An 18,059-nucleotide genomic window follows, 5' to 3' on the forward strand; every position below is an offset into this window, starting at 1 on the left:
CAAAGATACTTGGAAGTTATGGTGGTTTGTCTTTTATCCCGTAAAACTTTGGTAGAATCTTTATAAGAAAAAAGATAGAGAGTATTAATCTCCGATCATGGTAAAATACACTTGGAAGTTATTGCTCTTTCTTTTATCTTGTAAAGTCTTGATAATAGACATAACTTCTTGGAAGTTGTCAAAAATACTTGAAAGTTATGATTCTTTGTTCTTTTTTCATAAAAAACTTGGTGAAATCTTTACTAAAAATTTGAGAAAGAGTCACAATTTCTTGGGAGTTGTTAAAAATACTTAAAAGATGTGATTTATCGTATTTTTTTTCGTAAAGTCTTGGTAAAATCATTATGAAAAATTTGACAAAATAAAACCTATGATAAACACAACCTAACTCACTGAAAAGAATGCTTTCATCCATTTTCCCATCTTGTAAATGCAAATTTTGAGCTTATTTAGATACACACTTGGTTAAAGTTAAAATGTAGATTGGATATCGTTTGCATTTTGGATTGACTAAGAATATTTTAGGATTTTTCACTACAATCCCTATCACAAAATCTGATTACGATTATACAATTTTTTGATCAAATTTCAAAGGGAAATTATTTTAAAATGACAAAATTGGTAAGAAAAATATTTGAGTAAATAAAAAGAGAGTGAGGTGGGTCCCAGGGAATCCTAAATTGGTGTCAATGAAAAATTGAAAATGGATAAGGGGAAGGTGGACGTGGAAACTCTCATCATCATCGCCATTACCATTCTCACAGTTTTTCAATTTCTTCTTCCTTCTCAACTCTCTCCAATATGGCCTCTGCCTCTGCTTTTACAATTTCCCCATCTTTCCCATTCTCCACCTCCCGCACACCTAAGAACAAACCTATTTCCTCATCCATCTCCTCTCAAAACGCTTCTCAATTCGTGCCCCGGAGGGAGATTTTGAAACGATTCACTCTCCTTCCTCTTTCTTTCCCTCTTTTCCATTCCTTAAATCCACTTCCTTCTCTATCCAAGGAGATCGAAGTTGGCTCTTATCTCCCTCCCTCACCCTCTGACCCTTCTTTTGTCTTCTTCAAAGCTTCCCAAAGTGACACTCCGGCTCTTCGTGCAGGTATTCTGACTTTTTTTCTCTATTTTTTTTCTTTACCGTTATTCGGTTGAGTGTAGCTAAATTGTTTCTTGTTACTTCTTGTTATGAAATCATCAAATTAAAAAAGAAAAGAATATAAAGTAACTAGTAGAGCACTAGATACGAAGATTTACTTGGTTGATTGTTAGCTATATACATGGTTTAGAGGGTTTTTATATATGACCACTCGAAATTCTAGGCTCAAAATCATAATGAGCTAAATACCAAAACAAAATAGGTTCGACCCATACCAACAAGATGTGTTGTCCATTTACCATAACTAGCAAGACTTGTGCTTGGTCACTCGAAGGGTTAAATAGCAAATGGGGTTTGCATTTTATTGTTTGGAAAGTGAAAACCTCTTGAGAATATTATGTTTCCCTATTTGTTTTTTGGAAAACAAAATGCAATTTTGGTAGTTTCTCTATTTGGTAATTGAGGTTTCAAAAGAAATATTTTAGTGTCTTGGATGGATTTAGCATTTTATTTATTTGATGGCGTGGCCAATAAACTCATAAAGTAAACCTCATTTGATATATTGAAATCTTTTGTTCTTCTTCGCCCATCGATTCTTGCCCATTTGACCTTCAACTTTGAGTGTAGTTGCTTGGCTGTCGAATTGCCACCAGTCAAAGTCAGTCGCTCACCTTCTTATCACTCTCAATTTCCTTCACATTCCCTAATTTTTACCCATCAAATCCATCAAATTCAAACTGCTACAGAACAATTGAATTTTATTTTATTAATTTTTTATCCATGGGTGGCTTCTGTACGCTGATCACCTTTATTTTCTTTGAAAAATTTAAAATTCCATACACGATATGTTGGGAAATTTTCACATTCTTCATGACATTAAAAGCTCAAAAGCATTTATTTTGAGCTAAATAAAAATGAAAATCCCTTCTCCAGCGACACCATGTGTTCCTACGGAGAAAAATGGCAAAACCATTTTATATGAAGTGCTTTTTTATTTTTTTTAAAAAAAGAAAAAGAATTGAATTCAAATTATTCCATTGCAATGGAAGTAGTCGGAGCCGCACAAAAAGTTTCAGCAGTTGTGGCGAGGAAGAAAGTGAGTATCAATAAAATGGCAGACTTAGTAATCAAATCTTCACGACCCACATCCAATTCAAGAGGTGTCGTGGTCTGTGACAGGAGGCAAGTCGACAATGAACGATTGTCAAAAACAAGTGGTTGTTGAGGCTCAAAGTGCGGAGAGGTGGGTAGTAAGAATGAACCATGGGAAAAGAAGGAGGTTTTTCACTATTTTAAATATATTATATTTTACTTACAGGTTTAATTTTTAAGTTAATTTGCCAACTAATCAAATAAAATGACATCTCAATGTAAATGTCTAATCACTATTTTGTTAGGGTAAAGTTAACTGAGATACCATTTAGAATCATTTTGAATATATGGACACAATTGTTTGTTTTAAAACTTTCAAATAGACATCAGCCCCTAGACCTTAGAGAGCAAATGTGCATTTTACCTTGATTCTTTGTTTTACGTCAAGGATTCGAACTCAGAGTTACGAACCAAACAGATTTTTAATATTTTGGTCATGACTTGTGAGAATCAAATACTCTTTGGTTGGCTGTTTTAGATAACTGCTTCTCTTAACTTGGTTGGTAAACTATCTGTGAGTATGCCTTCTGATTAGTTTTTGATGAATGTTAAGACACTTGGAGCTTTTTTATAGTATAAACAATTGCTTCTATTGAGAAAAAATGAAGGCTTATTGAATGTCCTCTTGTTTATGTGAGAAATTAAAGATTAAAAAAAGTACCAAACATCATTCGATTCACTTTTTAAATTTCCTTTGGATTCTGGATAGCAGGCTGATTCTGAACTAAATATGACAATTACGTGCTGTTGTGCCATCCAATCTTCAGTTTCGTTGTGTAGGAAACCTGCCAATGCTAATACCTTCTAGATTTTTACCATACGTATGGCACAATAGTTCAGATGACAGTTATTTTTTTATTGTGAGAGATCACGTCCAGTTATATACATTTTTAACCTTAACATAATAGTCTCCATCTTTTGCTTCTGAAATTATGAAATCAATCCTATCTAGGACGGATGCACTGAACACAATATTGCTTAGAATGTTCCTTCTTTTTCGATTTTTTCCAAGTTGTTCAATAATTTATATGCTAATGGTACTTGAGATTTAGTTCTTTGCAGGAAATGTGCAACCATACCAGTTCATTCTGCCCCCAACTTGGAAACAAACTCGTGTAGCTAATATTTTATCTGGAAATTACTGTCAACCTAAGTGTGCAGAGCCTTGGGTGGAGGTAAAATTTGAAGATGACAAACAAGGCAAAATCCAGATAGTGGCTTCCCCTTTAATACGTCTGACTAATAAGCCTAATGCTACAATTGAAGACATAGGTAGCCCAGAGAAGGTAATCGCTTCTCTTGGCCCTTTTGTTACTGGAAGTACATACGATCCTGAGGAACTCCTTGAATCATCAGTTGAGAAACTTGGCGATCAAACGGTATTATCCTCCTGTGTCTTTTATACATCATTATTTTCTTTTTCTTATGATCTTTCTTGATATGATACTTGCTTACCCGCACTGCAGTAAAAAATCTATTAACTATAGACTCTATCCTATTAGTGATTACTAGATCGAAATTTTGGTACATTTACAAATTCTACTGTATTGTGTTATATTTGTTAATACTATATGCCTTGTCGTTATATTTGCAACTCTCCTTGTTAAAACTTACCAAATGTAAATACCAATTACTGTTAGAAAGAAATGGCAAAAGTCCCATGTGATTGATTGCACTCTGAAATAAGATTAGCCTAGCCTCCTCTCTACTCTTTGATCACAATAATGTTTTTAAAATCCGTCCAAAAAGTTTGTGTTCTTTTCCCCACTTCACATTACTTTTCATTACCTTGGGTTAAAATGAAATGATACGTTGTAACATCCATAAATAATTTTGACAAAAGGTGTCTTTTTGGTCTCTATGTTCAAAGTCAAGTTTCTATTTAGTCCCTAGAATTCAACATGTTATGTATTTTGTCCTTTGGTTTTGAGGTTCAATTTAGTACATTTATTTCAAAGGATCACATTTCTACCTTTGAGATTTGAGTTTTGTTTCAATTTGGTCCCTAAATTTCAAGGTTCAAATTGATTATTCACCTTTCATTGTTAGTGTTAATTTCTATGAATTAATTTAAAACTCGAATCTCACAGGTAAAACTGCAACGTTTTGAAACGCATGGACTATATTGAAGACCAAATATGTAACATTTTGAAACTTAAAAACGATATGGAAACTAAAAAACTAAAACCTAGCAGCCAAAAAGGTGTTTATCCCATAATTTTACAAAGTTGGGTTTCTCGTACTCATCATTAAACATAACATAGGATGATAATGAAACTTTCAAAAGCAGAGACTAAGAAGTACTACAATTGTAATACAACCTAGAGTTTATAGCAGTTTCTTCTGAGTTTAGTACTTCAATTTAGATCAAGTTCATCTTTTAACTGTACTTTGACGATGAATACTCAATAAAGGAAGCTTGTTTTTATCTGGTTTATGCAGTATTACAAATACACATTGGAAACTCCTTATGCTTTGACGGGTACACACAATCTGGCTAAGGCAACGGCAAAAGGGAGCACCGTTGTGTTATTTGTGGCTAGTGCTAATGATAAACAATGGCAGGCTTCTGAGAAAGTTTTGAGAACCATGCTTGATTCTTTTCATCTCTAATTCCTTTCAACACAAAATGCAAACTCAGGTTATATCTTTTTTATAATGTTTCATTTATGCTTCTATCTTCACATTTACTAAATGATAAACTTTGAGTTCTTCAACATTCCTGTTGCACCATAGCTTTATTTAATGGGTGATTTATCTACTTTTTTGGGTGATGATTGCGTCATGACATAATGGATTTGTCAGAGTTGAAGTTGACATTGTGCAAAGAAAGAACTGGCTATTGTATTTTTGAGCTATTGTTTATTAATCTATTCAATTAGTTTTCATTCACTCTAACAGGTAATATGTGGATGGAAATGAAGCTTTGATCTTTTTGGTGGAGGCTAAGTTTCTTTAGATGGGCCTTTTCTTACCTTGATTTAATTTTTTTACGTTAAACTATAAGTCACTTAAATTTGTATTAATTAGATTATTGAAACTTTTATACAAAAGGTATTAAGAGATTTTAGAAATGTCATACATTGAAAATTATTTTCTTAAATATGAAAGATAATAATTTACGGACAATTATAACTTTTTATTAATTATTAATTATATAATATGATTATTAAATATATATTATATTCTTAAGATTATTTAAAAAATTACCATATTTAAAACGATTTGTATTTAATATGAATTTCATAACTTCTTTATATTTATTTGAAAAATTTATATGTTAATAAATTTCAAACATCCTTTAAATTAATTATAATTCAGAATATATTATAATAATTGTAATTTTATTTTATTTTGTAATAAACTATTTAATTATTCTTTCTAAAAATATAACTTAACCTAATTGTTCACTCTCTCCAGCAGCTATTACATTATCTTCTCTATCGCTGATAACTTTTTTTTGCTATTCTTCTCCATCATTTGAACTTTTTATTATATCTTATTACATTGTTTTATAAACTTGTATTCAAATTTATCATAACCGTAAGTTGTAAAATCTTAACAAATTGCCGCCATATACAATTCTCTATCACCTGAAGATACGATAAAATCCACCGTCATTTGTTATTTTACCCATTTAAAATTAGTTCATTTTGAGTATATCATATGCATATATATATTATATATTAACAATATTTTCCTTATTTTAACGTTATTCTGTTATGAATTTATCAGTTTTTTAATATTCCCCTTATATATTATTTATGATTATACTAGTTTTATAATATTATCGCATTATATAATAGGTTGTATATGTCCTTGACTGTCGAAATGGCAAGCTTTTCGTTGAATATGAAAAGTGAGAAAACGGTAAAGAAGTTTCCTATTTTAATGTTGCACGATTTCCTCCAATTTTCTATATTAATATAATAGGTATATTTTGTTAAAAAACTGCCTAATGGGCAACTTTAATACACAATCAATATTATTTCAAACATAACGTATTATTTACCACATAATATATGAATATTTAAATAAAAAACATAAATAAATTGATGTAAGCCATATTTAGTTAGTTAGTTAAAACCCTTAATTAGTTAAAGAACGGTTGTAATCAATAACTAACCAAAACAGTTAGACACCCACTTGTAACTAACCTTGAAATATCAATATATAACAATCTCTTAGTCGGAAAAAAGCAGAGAATTCATCTGAGGAATTTAATCCCAACTTTGAATTACACCAAAGTGGTATCAGAGGAGCCCCGATTCTTGGACGGATGGCTGGCCGGAGAGGTAAAAACCCTGCCGCGGGGGAAAACCGTACGCAAGAAGTAGCGGAGGAAATCACCGCCCTCTCTCCAAGGACAACAACAGTTCGCTTACTGGCTGTTGAGGAATCCTTGGGAGATCTTCATAACAAATTTGATAGATTGATGGAAAGCGTCGAATTGTTAAGCCGAAGGGAAGAATACCCACAACTACCACCACGGAACGAAATCAACTTCCAAAACAACCAACGTTTTGGTGAAGCAAGAGGCCGACGAGCAAGGGGAAACTTCAGAAACGTGAACAACCCACGAGGTTTTCAAAGAAGGAGACCCGGGTACGCCATACCACAACAGTTTGACGAAGATTTTCAAGAAGACCAAGAAGTATGGCAAGAAATCCAATAAGATGATTCTTCAAGTGGGGATGAACAAGGAAACATGTGGAACTTCAATGACGACTTGCGAGCAGGAAGAAATAACCAAAGAAATGAAGTCAGAAGAGGAGAGTACCACGACTATAAGATGAAGATTGACCTTTCCGTGTATGATGGCAAACAAAATATAGAAGCATTCCTAGACTGGATAAAGAGCACTGAGAATTTCTTCAACTACATGGATACACCTGAATGCAAGAAAGTCCATCTAGTAGCCTTAAAGTTAAGAGCCGGTGCGTCAACTTGGTGGGATCAGTTGGAAATTAACAGACAAAGATGTGGGAAACAGTCGATCCGCTCGTGGGAAAAGATGAAGAAGTTGCTGAAAGCAAGATTCCTACCCCCAAACTATGAACAAACACTCTACAATCAGTACCAAAACTTGTTGGCTTTTTGGCCCTTAATCTCAAATTTATTTATTTTAATTATTCAATTAATTTATATTTTGATGATAACAAATCTGATTTTTTTTATTGATAATTTTATTAATTTGAATAGACCATATCGTAGAGCTTGGAAAAATGATTTTAACGCCTCTTGAATCACCCAAATCGAAGTTCAAATGAAGAAAATATTGCTAAAAGAATGTTAACGGAAAAATACCCGAGATGGTGACATGGCGACCAAGCATTCAATTTGAACCAATTAGAGAAAGCCACTTGGAGCAATGAAGGAGTAACAAATGTGGCTTTTTGTTATGTTTTATTGGCTTTTATAAAGAAAATGAATTTAAAAAGAAAATGATTTTAATATTATTATTTTTCTTTGTGTCTAACGGCTAGTTTTTTTAAAAGATGGTGAAGTTGCTTTATTGATTTCTTTTTAAACAAAGTATTTTGAAAAGACATATTATTATATTATTATTTGTATTGTGTCTAACGGCTAATTAAGTTTAAATCTCAACCATTCATTTTTCTTTTACTTATATCTAATGACCCAAATGATTTTGAATTTATCTTTCCTCTCTTTTTAAATACTTCACATTTACACAAGATCATAAAAATCTTTACAATCCTCAAGCAAAAAGCCAACATTGTTATTCTCTCTAAAGCTTCCAATTTTTATTCTTTTCATCTTATTCTTGAGAGCTTCTTATTATATGGTGAGAATTAAATTTGTGAGCTTCAAATTGTATACTCACTCTTTTAGAGAGTTTTTCTTTTGCGTGATTTAAAAACTTCAACATATTGTAACGGTTGGATCCTAACCCTTGGAAAGGATCGGGTTTGCTCTTGAACCCGAAAAAGGAGCAAGAATCGGTTCGGCTCAAATCCGTGGAAAGAGTCCAAAGAAGATTTTCAATCAAAATCCCAAGAGGTGCTTGGGAAAGTGGATGTAGGTTGAGTTTAACCGAACCACTATAAAATTACGGTGTCTTCTTCTCTAACTCTTTTCTAATTATTTTTTAATTTAATTTTAGTTACATATTCTTATTGGTTGAGTTTGATTGCATACTTCCATTCATATATTTTTTATCAATCTTGTTATTTAACAAAGTTTACAAAGTTCTTTATTTAAATTTAAAAAGTATCTAATTAGTTGATTTTACTTTTTATTTGTCAAAAAGTTTATTTAAACCCTATTCACCCCCCTCTAGGGTTGCCATACCGTTCCAACAAAACTGTCGCCAAGGTGTCCGTTAAGTAGCTGATTACATTGAAGAATTCCACCGCCTGAGTGCAAGAACGAACCTGAGCGAAAATGAACAACATCAGATTGCAAGATTTGTGGGAGGTCTCCAACTTGACATCAAGGAAAAAGTCAAACTACAACCATTCCGTTTCTTATCTGAAGCAATATCCTTTGCAGAAACAGTGGAAGAAATGATTGCGGTTCGATCCAAAAACCTAAAGAGAAGACCAGCATGGAAGACAACTTCAACAAGAATGAACAATTATGCGGACAAAACAAACGACCAACCCTCAACCTCAACAAAAGGAAAAGGGAAGGAAGTTGAAAATCAAGAAGTAGTCGTTGAAAGAAAGAATGAACAAGCATTCAAAACCAGTAGTCAGAACAACTACTCCCGCCCTTTATTAGGAAAATTCTTCCGATGTGGCCAAACTGAACACCTCTCCAACAACTGCCCGCAAAGAAAAACCATAGCAATAGCCGAAGAAGGAAGGCAGATGAGTGAAGATAGTAAAGGAGCAGAAGACGAAATTGAACTGATTGAAGCAGATGACGGGGAAAGGGTCTCTTGTGTCATCCAACGGGTACTCATCACACCCAAAGAAGAAAAGAAACAGCAACGCCACTGTCTTTTCAAGGCAAGATGCACCATAAACGGAAGGGTATGTGATGTAATCATAGACAACGACAGTAGCAAAAACTTCGTAGCAAAGAAACTAGTAACAGTCTTGAACCTAAAGGCTGAAGCACATCCAACCTCCTACAAGATAGGTTGGGTAAGAAAAGAAGGAGAAGCCACTGTTAGCGAAATCTGCACAGTCCCTCTCTCCATTGAAAACGCCTACAAAGACCAAATTGTTTGTGACGTCATTGAGATGGACGTATGCCATCTCCTATTAGGAAGACCTTGGCAGTATGATACCCAATCCTTACACAAAGGGAGAGAAAATACGTATGAATTACAATTGATGGGGAGAAAGGTAGTTCTTCTCCCAATAACAAGAAAGAATAAGGAAGGATTAAGAGGTGAGAAACAGCTATTCACCACCGTTAGTGGGAAGAATATGCTTAAAGAAAGGGAACAGGACCTCCTAGGACTGGTTGTTATTGAAAAAACTAAGGAATGACAAGTCGAAGACATAGAACCCGAATTACAACAGCTCCTTTATGAGTTCCCACGCATAAAGGAAGAACCAGAGGGACTCCCACCTCTTCGAGACATACAACACCACATAGACTTGATCCCGGGAGCATCATTACCAAACTTGGCTCACTATAGGATGAGTCCCCAGGAGTACAAAACACTTCATGACCATATTGAGGAACTATTAAAGAAAGGGCACATCAAACCGAGCCTCAGCCCTTGTGCAGTACCAGCCCTTCTCACACTAAAGAAAGATGGGAGCTGGAGAATGTGTGTTGACAGCAGAGCCATCAATCGTATCACGGTAAAGTATAGATTTTCCATCCCAAGGATTAGTGACCTGCTTGATCAACTCGGCAAAGCCAGCATTTTTTCGAAGATTGATTTAAAAAGTGGCTACCACCAAATACGTATAAGACCTGGCGATGAATGGAAAACAACTTTCAAGACAAAAGAAGGCTTATTTGAATGGATGGTCATGCCATTTGGCCTTTCTAATGCACCCAACACCTTCATGAGATTGATGAACCAGATACTTCACCCATTTCTCAACAAATTCATAGTCGTCTACTTTGATGACATACTCGTTTACAGCACAAACAACGAGGAGCATTTACTACATCTAAGAAAAATGTTCTAGGCTTGATAGAGGCAGAACTATACATCAACACTAAGAAAAGCATGTTTATGAAAAGAGAAATTGCATTCATCGGTTTTGTAATCAAACAAGGAAGCATAAGCATGGAACCAAAGAAGATTGAAGCCATCCACACATGGCCGATTCCTGCCTCCATTAAAGAAATACAAGCTTTCCTTGGCCTGGCTTCATTTTACAGAAAATTCATCAGGAACTTCAGCTCTTTAGCCGCACCCCTCACAGACTGTCTAAAGAAAGGAAACTTCAAATGGACCCCATTGCAACAAGAGAGCTTTGAAGATATCAAAAAGAAATTGGCATCCAGCCTCATCCTTAAATTACCAGACTTCTCTTCACCTTTTGAAGTAGAAGTCGACGCATGCTGCACAGGGATTGGAGCTGTCCTAGCTCAGAAAGAACACCCTATCGAATACTTCAGTGAAAAGCTCAGCCCCTCAAGACAGTCATGGAGCATATATGAGCAAGAGTTGTATGCCCTTGTCCGAGCACTAAAACAATGGGAGCACTACCTACTCTTCAAAGAATTCGTACTCCTAACTGATCACTTCTCACTAAAGTACCTTCAAGCTAAAAAAAACATCAGCAGGATGCACGCATGGTGGATATCCTTCCTCCAAAGGTTTGATTTTGTGATCAAACACCAATCAGGCAAAGAGAACAAGGTGGCCGATGCCCTAAGCAGAAAAGGCTCCCTACTCACACTGCTGTCTTCGGAAATCATAGCATTCAAGCATTTACCCGACCTATACGAAGAAGATATTGAGTTTAAAGACATCTGGTACAAATGCTCAAACTACATAGACGCTGATGACTACCACATTGTTGAAAGATATCTGTTTAAAGGAGAACAATTATGCATACCGCACACCTCATTACGAGAAGCCTTATTGAAAGAAGCACATTCTGGAGGACTAGCTGGACATTTCAGATAGAATAAGACACTAGAGATCACCTCCAAAAGATACTACTCGCCGCAAATAAGAAGAGATTCCAATAATTTCGTAAAGAGATGCCCCATCTGCCAAAGAACCAAGGGCCCCAGCACGAATGTAGGACTATACTCCCCACTACCCATCCCGACCTCAATATGGGAAGATTTATCAATTGACTTTGTGGTTCGATTACCAAAAACACAAAGACAATTTGACTCGATAATGGTCATAGTGGACAGGTTCAGCAAAATGACCTATTTCGTAGCTTGTAAAAAGACAAATGATGTAATCTATATAGTCAACCTCTTCTTTAGAGAGGTAGTACGACTACACGGGGTACCTAAAAGCATTGTATCAGACAGAGACGTCAAGTTCTTAAGCCATTTTTTGGTGAACACTATGGAAGAAGTTTGACACAACACTGAAATTCAACACCACAACCCATCCACAAACAGATGGACAAACTGAAGTAACAAACAAAACCCTAGGTAATATGCTATGCTGCCTTAGTGGGTCAATGGGATCTAGCATTGACTCAAGCTGAATTCGCCTTCAATAATATGAAGAACAGATCAACAGGAAAATCTCCTTTCGAAGTAGTTTACACCAAACTACCACGATTAACCTTTGATCTAACTACACTCCCTGCAGCCGTGGACCTCAATAACGAAGCAGAATGCATGACAGAAAACATCAAAAAATTACACAAGGAAGTCTATGATCATCTTATACAGACAACAGATTCCTACAAAAAAACAGCAGATAAAAAAAGAAGACAAGCTCACTTCAACAAAGGAGACCTAGTGATGGTACACCTAAAAAAGAGCAGATTTCCCACTGGCACCTACAACAAACTGAAAGATAGACAAATTGGATCATTCCCTATACTAGAGAAGTACGGAAATAACGCTTTCAAAATCGATCTACCACCAAATATCCACATACACCCAGTCTTCAATGTTGCTGATCTAAAGCCATACCATGTACCAGACCACTTCAGGCTTGCTGGCTGATGAACTCTGGGACGAGTCCATCCTTAGGGGGTGGAATGATGTAAGCCATAGTTAGTTAGTTAGTTAAAACTCTTAATTAGTGAAAGAACAGTTGTAATCAATAACTAACCAAAACAGTTAGACACCCGCTTGTAATTAGCTTGTAACTAACTTGTAACTAACCTTGAAATATCAATATATAACAATCTCTTAGCCGGAAAAAAGGCATATAATTCATTTGATGAATTTATTCCAACTTTGAATTACACCACAAATTGATATAAGAACCTTTCACTAATAAAATATTTACTGAATTCATATATGTTATTTAGTATATATATACATCATATTATATACAATAATACCTTATACATAATTCCTACAGAATTTGTGTTTAAATTTTTTGTTTGTAGAATAAATGTTACTAAACCAGTAGTAAACGACATGATCATACATACATATTTTTCATTTATAAATGTATTTGATTATATTATACTTTAATATATCTGCAATCTATAATAGTTATGTTTTATGTTTTAGTATATATATACCTCATATTATATACAGTAATACTATATACTGACATATAGTTCTATTATTTTTTTTTATAGGATGACCGTTCTTTTTCAACGTTAAATTCTTAATAAACTCTAGAATGTATCACATTCAAAACTAAATTTTCGTTTGTTTGTCTATTTAATCGAATATTTAAAATATACCAAATGTTTCATATATTTTGAATATAATATAAAATATACCTAATATACCGAATGTTTCATTTGTTTTGAATATATATAATATTAAACACAAATTTTGTAGCTAGATTCTGTCGGATAAGTTTTGTATTTTTTGGCCATCGTAAGTTTTCTTCTTCACCGTCGAAATCTCAATAAACCCTAAAATGTATCAGATTCAAAACTACATTTTCATTTGATTGGCTATTTAATTGAAGATCTAAAATATACATAATATACCTAATGTTTCATATGTGTTGAATATATACAATACTAACCTCAAAGTTTTTAACTAGATTATGTTCGAGAAGTTTTGTATTTGTCGGTCGTCGACTGTCTTCTACTTCACCTCTGAACTCTCTAAAATTTTGAAGTAAAAATAGTAATTCACGTTGGAATGAGTAGACAACCATTTTCGTGGAAGGAAAGCATGAAAAGTTTTCCACTTCTTTCCAAAAGTGTATCTCATTATTTTTTCTATTTAGATATTTGTTATAAATCAATTAAATAATAGAAATTTGTATTAAAGTAATTTGAACCTACATTTATGTAATATACTAGTCCATTTAGGACTTTTATGAAATTCATTAGTAATTTGGATCCTTCATATAATATCATATAGCAATTTAGGCTATATGAGTTAAAGACCCTAGATTATTTTACGGTATCTAATTAGTTTTCAACTTTCAATTTCATGTCTAATAGACTTTTGGACTATAAAAAATATTTAATAAGTTTTTAAAAAATTTTATCGTATCCTCTCAAATTCAATATTTTTTGAATTCATAGTTTTATTACCCACAAAAATTGAAAGTTTAAAGTATAAATAAACATGAAATTTGAATTTATGTAAAATAAATGGACCATTTTTTTTAAGAAATTAGGTTTGACTAGAATCTATTAGACATAAAATTGGAAAGCTACAGTACCAATTAGATATTTTAAAGTTTAGATACCTATTAGACACAAAATTGAAAGTTCAAATAACCTTTAAACACCTCTAAAAATGCTTTTATATTATGTGTAACATATCAAAAAAAAAAAAAAGAATTAGCTTTATAATTTAGGTTTATCATTTCAAGAGTTTTATTTATATGCTCGCACTCTAAAATTTTTCTTTAAGTTTCAATGATGATGTCGAATTGATAGCAATATTGTTGGTTACTTTGATGACTTGTCTATTTATATTTTTCATGTACTAAGCTTTTGGTAATCATTGGATTTTAATATTTAAAAAGGGTTGAATTTGCAAATAAATTTAAGGGAAAAAACAAGTATTTAAAAACTGTTCTCTTCTAATTCTCAAATTTTAATTTGGTTTTTTAAATCATTTGTAAAAAAATAGATGAGAGTGCAAGAAATGGAGAGGTAAAATGAGTGGTTATAAGATTTATTACAAAAATCAAATAATTACTAAATGCTAAAGGACTTCAGTATTTTGCCTTCATTTATAATATCAAAAGAACTACAAAGACATAATTCAAACACAACTTGAAAAAGGAAAGCACAAGTGTCCATGGGAGTGGTTCCTGAGTTTTGACTACATCTTTATACCAATCTATCTATTTTCGAGATGTCCAAATGAAATTTGATCTGCCTTTTTGAAAATCTAAGTTCTTTTGATTTTTTTTCACATCATCATCAATCCATGAAATTATATAAATGACCAATTGAATCAAGCGTGTTGGCCTAGATACTCACTCTCTTCATCTCAATTATCAGCTTTCACTTCTATGTTGTTTCTCAATTCTTAACCTCGCTCTCGCTCTTGCTACTTGAACCAAGGTCTTCATCAACATGGCCGAATAGTTCATTTTTCCCCTTTCAGGCTTCTCTTTTGCAATTCCATGTTCTTCACTATCTTCATCTACCCAATTCTCTCTATTAATTCATGATTGCTTACTTTGATTTCTAGTGGCATTTTCTTTTCCTTCCTGCAATTGGAACACAGTAACCCTACTGGAACAAAAATGCCAACGATCCCATCTTCCAATTTGATTAATCTTAACTTTGGTGTTTTATTGTCATAAACAGACCTATGGGTTGCAATCGATTGCCACACCCTGGTAGTCTCCGCCATTTTTTCTAATCCAACCATCCTAAACAAATATGAGTATTGCTCATCCAAGAATTCACTGCAAAGGTGAATCCCCTGGATTCTCATTTCCAACTAGTCTGCTATTAGAACTTCAAACAATAACTCTATTCCATCACTGACATTAACACTCAACGTCATACTCAAGTGCTTTTGATGATTGTTCAGCTGCTTTCATATCCAAATTCAGTTGATCAAGTTTTGAATAAATCTCACATGATTTCGGATGAGCAGCATCACCAACTGAGAATACATGAGTTTTCTTATCTATCTCAATCCAACTCCACCCTGCACTTTTCCTTACCCTTTTTTGTTGCATCTCTTTTCTAATCTCACCCACCTGTGTCCATAAACCAGCTTTCGCAGAGATATGGGCAAGCGTCAAATATGGTGCAGCATTACTTGGATCCATCTCAATGAGTCGATGTGCCACCTCCCTCCCAAGCTCGACCTCTGCATGAACTTTACAAGCACCCAAGAGGGAACACAAAACTACGTAATTAGATTCGTAAGGCATTTGCTCCATCATTTGCTTGGCCTTTTCTACATTCCCATTTCTGGCATAGAGATCAATCAAACAAGCATAATGATCAATTTGAGGATCTAAATGGTATTCACGCCTCATTTTATTGAAATATTCAACTGCCTCATCTAGTAATCCTGCATGATTGCAAGCTGTTAGAACTGCGGTAAAACAGATATGATCAGGCACAAAACTATCTTCAGTCAACAAACTCTCAAAGAGCTTTAATGCTTCTAAACCTCTACCACATTGAGCAAAAGCCGTAATCATCGATGTAGACAGCACACTGTTCTTTTGTACTGTCTGATTGAATATTGAAAATGCCTCATCGATGCTGCCACACTTTGAGTACATATCAAGTAAAGAACAGACTACAAACACATTATTTTCTGATCCCATTTTTGTAACAAGAGAGTGAACTTGCCTTCCTTGTTCAAGTACTGTTAGACACCCACAAGCATTTAAAACACTAGTTAATGTATGATCAGTTGGGCTCAAATTACTAGCTCTCATTTCTACAAACAGTTTTAACGCTTCTTCCCCATACAAGTTTTGAGAATACCCTGATATCATAGAATTAAATATGATATTATCCTTCACACTGGACTCAGAAAAGAGCAGAGCTGCTTCTCGTATTCTTCCTAGTTTAGAGTAACAATCAATAGTAGAGCTAATTACAAAACTGCTAAAAGTAAAACCAAATTTGATAACATGGGCATGAAGCAAAGTTGCAAGATGAATCTGAAGTTCATTCTTCAAAGTTGGGCATGAACTAATAACAGTGGCATAAGTAAAACAGTTGGGTCTAACCTGAGTTACCAACATATTCTTGAACATCAGGATGGCTTCACTACCACAACCATTTTGAGAAAGCCCTGATATTATAGAAGTCCAAGATACATGGTCATGAGTCTTCATCTGAGAGAAGACCCTTTTGGCATTCACAATGGCATTACATTTGGAGTATAAATCAACCAGTGAACTGTTCAAAAATAAGTTCTCTTCAAATCCGATTTTGACGATTTGAGCATGAATTTGCAAACCCAAAAACAGATTATGTGTTTTAGCACAAGAACTAAGAGCAGAGCACAGAGAATACTTGGTCAATATTGCTCCTAAGCTGCACATTCTGCAAAGTAACCCAATGCTTCAAAGACATTAACACAGTTTCCAGTTTTCCTTTTGTAATTAGTAACATATTGACATCGCTTTGGCTAAGATTTTTGGGCGGATGAAAGTTGATTGTATCATAGCAAGATGAAGAGCATCAGTTGGAGACTTCTAGAAATTGGGTTTTTCGATGACCACTTCCTACCGATTCTTCTTCATTGGTTTGGGTGCAACGTCGAACTCGAAGTTGAGGAGACGGTGGAGCTCGGGAATCCCAGACGGCTGAGTCGTGGTGGTCTCCTTTTGCAGGGTAGCCGTGGAGGAGATTGGATATGGCGTGCAAAGTGCAAACTTGAGAGGGGCTGGGCTGGGCTCGGCAATCCCAATTACCCATTTGTAATTTGCAAAAAGAGATCCAAGGGAACTGGTATAAAAGTTAGGGTAATTGTAAGTGATAATTTGAAAAATAATAATTAAGGATATAGCAACATTTAAAATAAAATTGCAAATATAGCAAAACTATTGTTAATAGATTTATATCAGTGATAGACTCGTATGATTTATCGGTGATAGATCAATTTTTACAACATGATCTATCAGTGATAGACTTTATGATCGATAGAATTTGACAAATTTTGTTATATTTACAATTTTTTTTAAATGTTGCTATGTACTTAATTATTTTGAATTTAATTGCTAAATTTGCAACTATATTTCTACAAATTAGAATACACACAGTAAAAATTAAATTTTCAAACTTTTATATAAGTTTGATCGTCCAATTTTAAATTTTGCATCATTTTGAGGATTTAATTTTTTATTTTAAAAATTTGAGGGTATAATTGTAACTATTATCATACTTTATGGTAGTTTTACCGTTAGTCTTAAATTGTTTTAGTTTAAGTTATAATAACGTGAGTTTGAGGTATAAACTATTTTAGTTTGAGTAGAAAATAATAAACATTTCAGTAAATAATAAAATCTGATAATTATGTCTTAAGCAACTCCTCTTAGTTGAACATTTGTATAACGTCTCAATATTTTCATATTTGTTTGTATGTATTCATCTTTTATCATACCAATAATTTGATATTTACATACCAATAAGGGCGATCAATTTTGGAGAGTTTAGAACAATAATTTGATATTTACATTTTTTTTATAAGCTTACCCTGATAAACCAAAAGATATTTTAAAAGTTCAAAAGAACATGAAACACCCAAAATCAATCTTGTGGACAATACTCATACACTCAACTGAGTTTATTAAAACTTGACTCATATA

General features: G+C 33.7%; 3 protein-coding genes across 4 annotated transcripts; 2 read left to right on the forward strand and 1 right to left on the reverse strand.

Moving 5' to 3' along the window:
- The first annotated feature begins 721 nt into the window (after positions 1-721).
- LOC101215381 (psbP domain-containing protein 6, chloroplastic) lies at positions 722-5,149 on the forward strand. Of its 2 annotated transcripts, none has more exons than XR_969259.2 (3): positions 722-1,105; positions 3,304-3,630; positions 4,694-5,149. XR_969259.2 is itself a non-coding variant. In XM_004147222.3 (3 exons), exons 1-3 carry the CDS (start codon positions 802-804, stop codon positions 4,862-4,864), a joined length of 792 nt encoding a protein of 263 aa, XP_004147270.1. In that variant the 5' UTR covers positions 723-801; the 3' UTR covers positions 4,865-5,149. The 2 variants fall into 2 exon arrangements, 1 of the variants encoding a protein (XP_004147270.1); XM_004147222.3 differs by having other exon boundaries at positions 723-1,105; positions 3,314-3,630.
- A 1,810-nt stretch (positions 5,150-6,959) lies between these two features.
- On the forward strand, positions 6,960-10,394 carry LOC105434464. Its single transcript, XM_011650145.2, has 3 exons — positions 6,960-7,188; positions 8,765-9,613; positions 9,719-10,394. The coding sequence occupies exons 1-3, from the start codon at positions 6,960-6,962 to the stop codon at positions 10,369-10,371; spliced, it is 1,731 nt and encodes a 576-aa protein (XP_011648447.2). The 3' UTR covers positions 10,372-10,394.
- Positions 10,395-14,423: 4,029 nt separating this feature from the next.
- Positions 14,424-17,176, reverse strand: LOC101222976 (pentatricopeptide repeat-containing protein At2g13600). The gene has a single exon (XM_011655314.2). The coding sequence runs from the start codon at positions 16,791-16,793 to the stop codon at positions 15,267-15,269; it is 1,527 nt and encodes a 508-aa protein (XP_011653616.1). The 5' UTR covers positions 16,794-17,176; the 3' UTR covers positions 14,424-15,266.
- Between the last annotated feature and the right edge of the window lie 883 nt (positions 17,177-18,059).

The sequence above is a fragment of the Cucumis sativus genome, chromosome 1 (assembly GCF_000004075.3).
Source record: "Cucumis sativus cultivar 9930 chromosome 1, Cucumber_9930_V3, whole genome shotgun sequence".
NCBI lineage: Eukaryota > Viridiplantae > Streptophyta > Magnoliopsida > Cucurbitales > Cucurbitaceae > Cucumis > Cucumis sativus.

Coding starts and splice junctions, on each gene's coding strand:
- LOC101215381 (XM_004147222.3), top strand. CDS start 802: ATGGCCTCTGCCTCTGCTTTTACAATTTCCCCATCTTTCCCATTCTCC. Junction 1,106..3,313: donor CACTCCGGCTCTTCGTGCAG/GTATTCTGACTT, acceptor AGTTCTTTGCAG/GAAATGTGCAACCATACCAG. Junction 3,631..4,693: donor AGAAACTTGGCGATCAAACG/GTATTATCCTCC, acceptor TGGTTTATGCAG/TATTACAAATACACATTGGA.
- LOC105434464 (XM_011650145.2), top strand. CDS start 6,960: ATGTGGAACTTCAATGACGACTTGCGAGCAGGAAGAAATAACCAAAGA. Junction 7,189..8,764: donor AGCCTTAAAGTTAAGAGCCG/GTGCGTCAACTT, acceptor TATCCTTTGCAG/AAACAGTGGAAGAAATGATT. Junction 9,614..9,718: donor GAATAAGGAAGGATTAAGAG/GTGAGAAACAGC, acceptor AGGAATGACAAG/TCGAAGACATAGAACCCGAA.
- LOC101222976 (XM_011655314.2), bottom strand. CDS start 16,793: ATGTGCAGCTTAGGAGCAATATTGACCAAGTATTCTCTGTGCTCTGCT.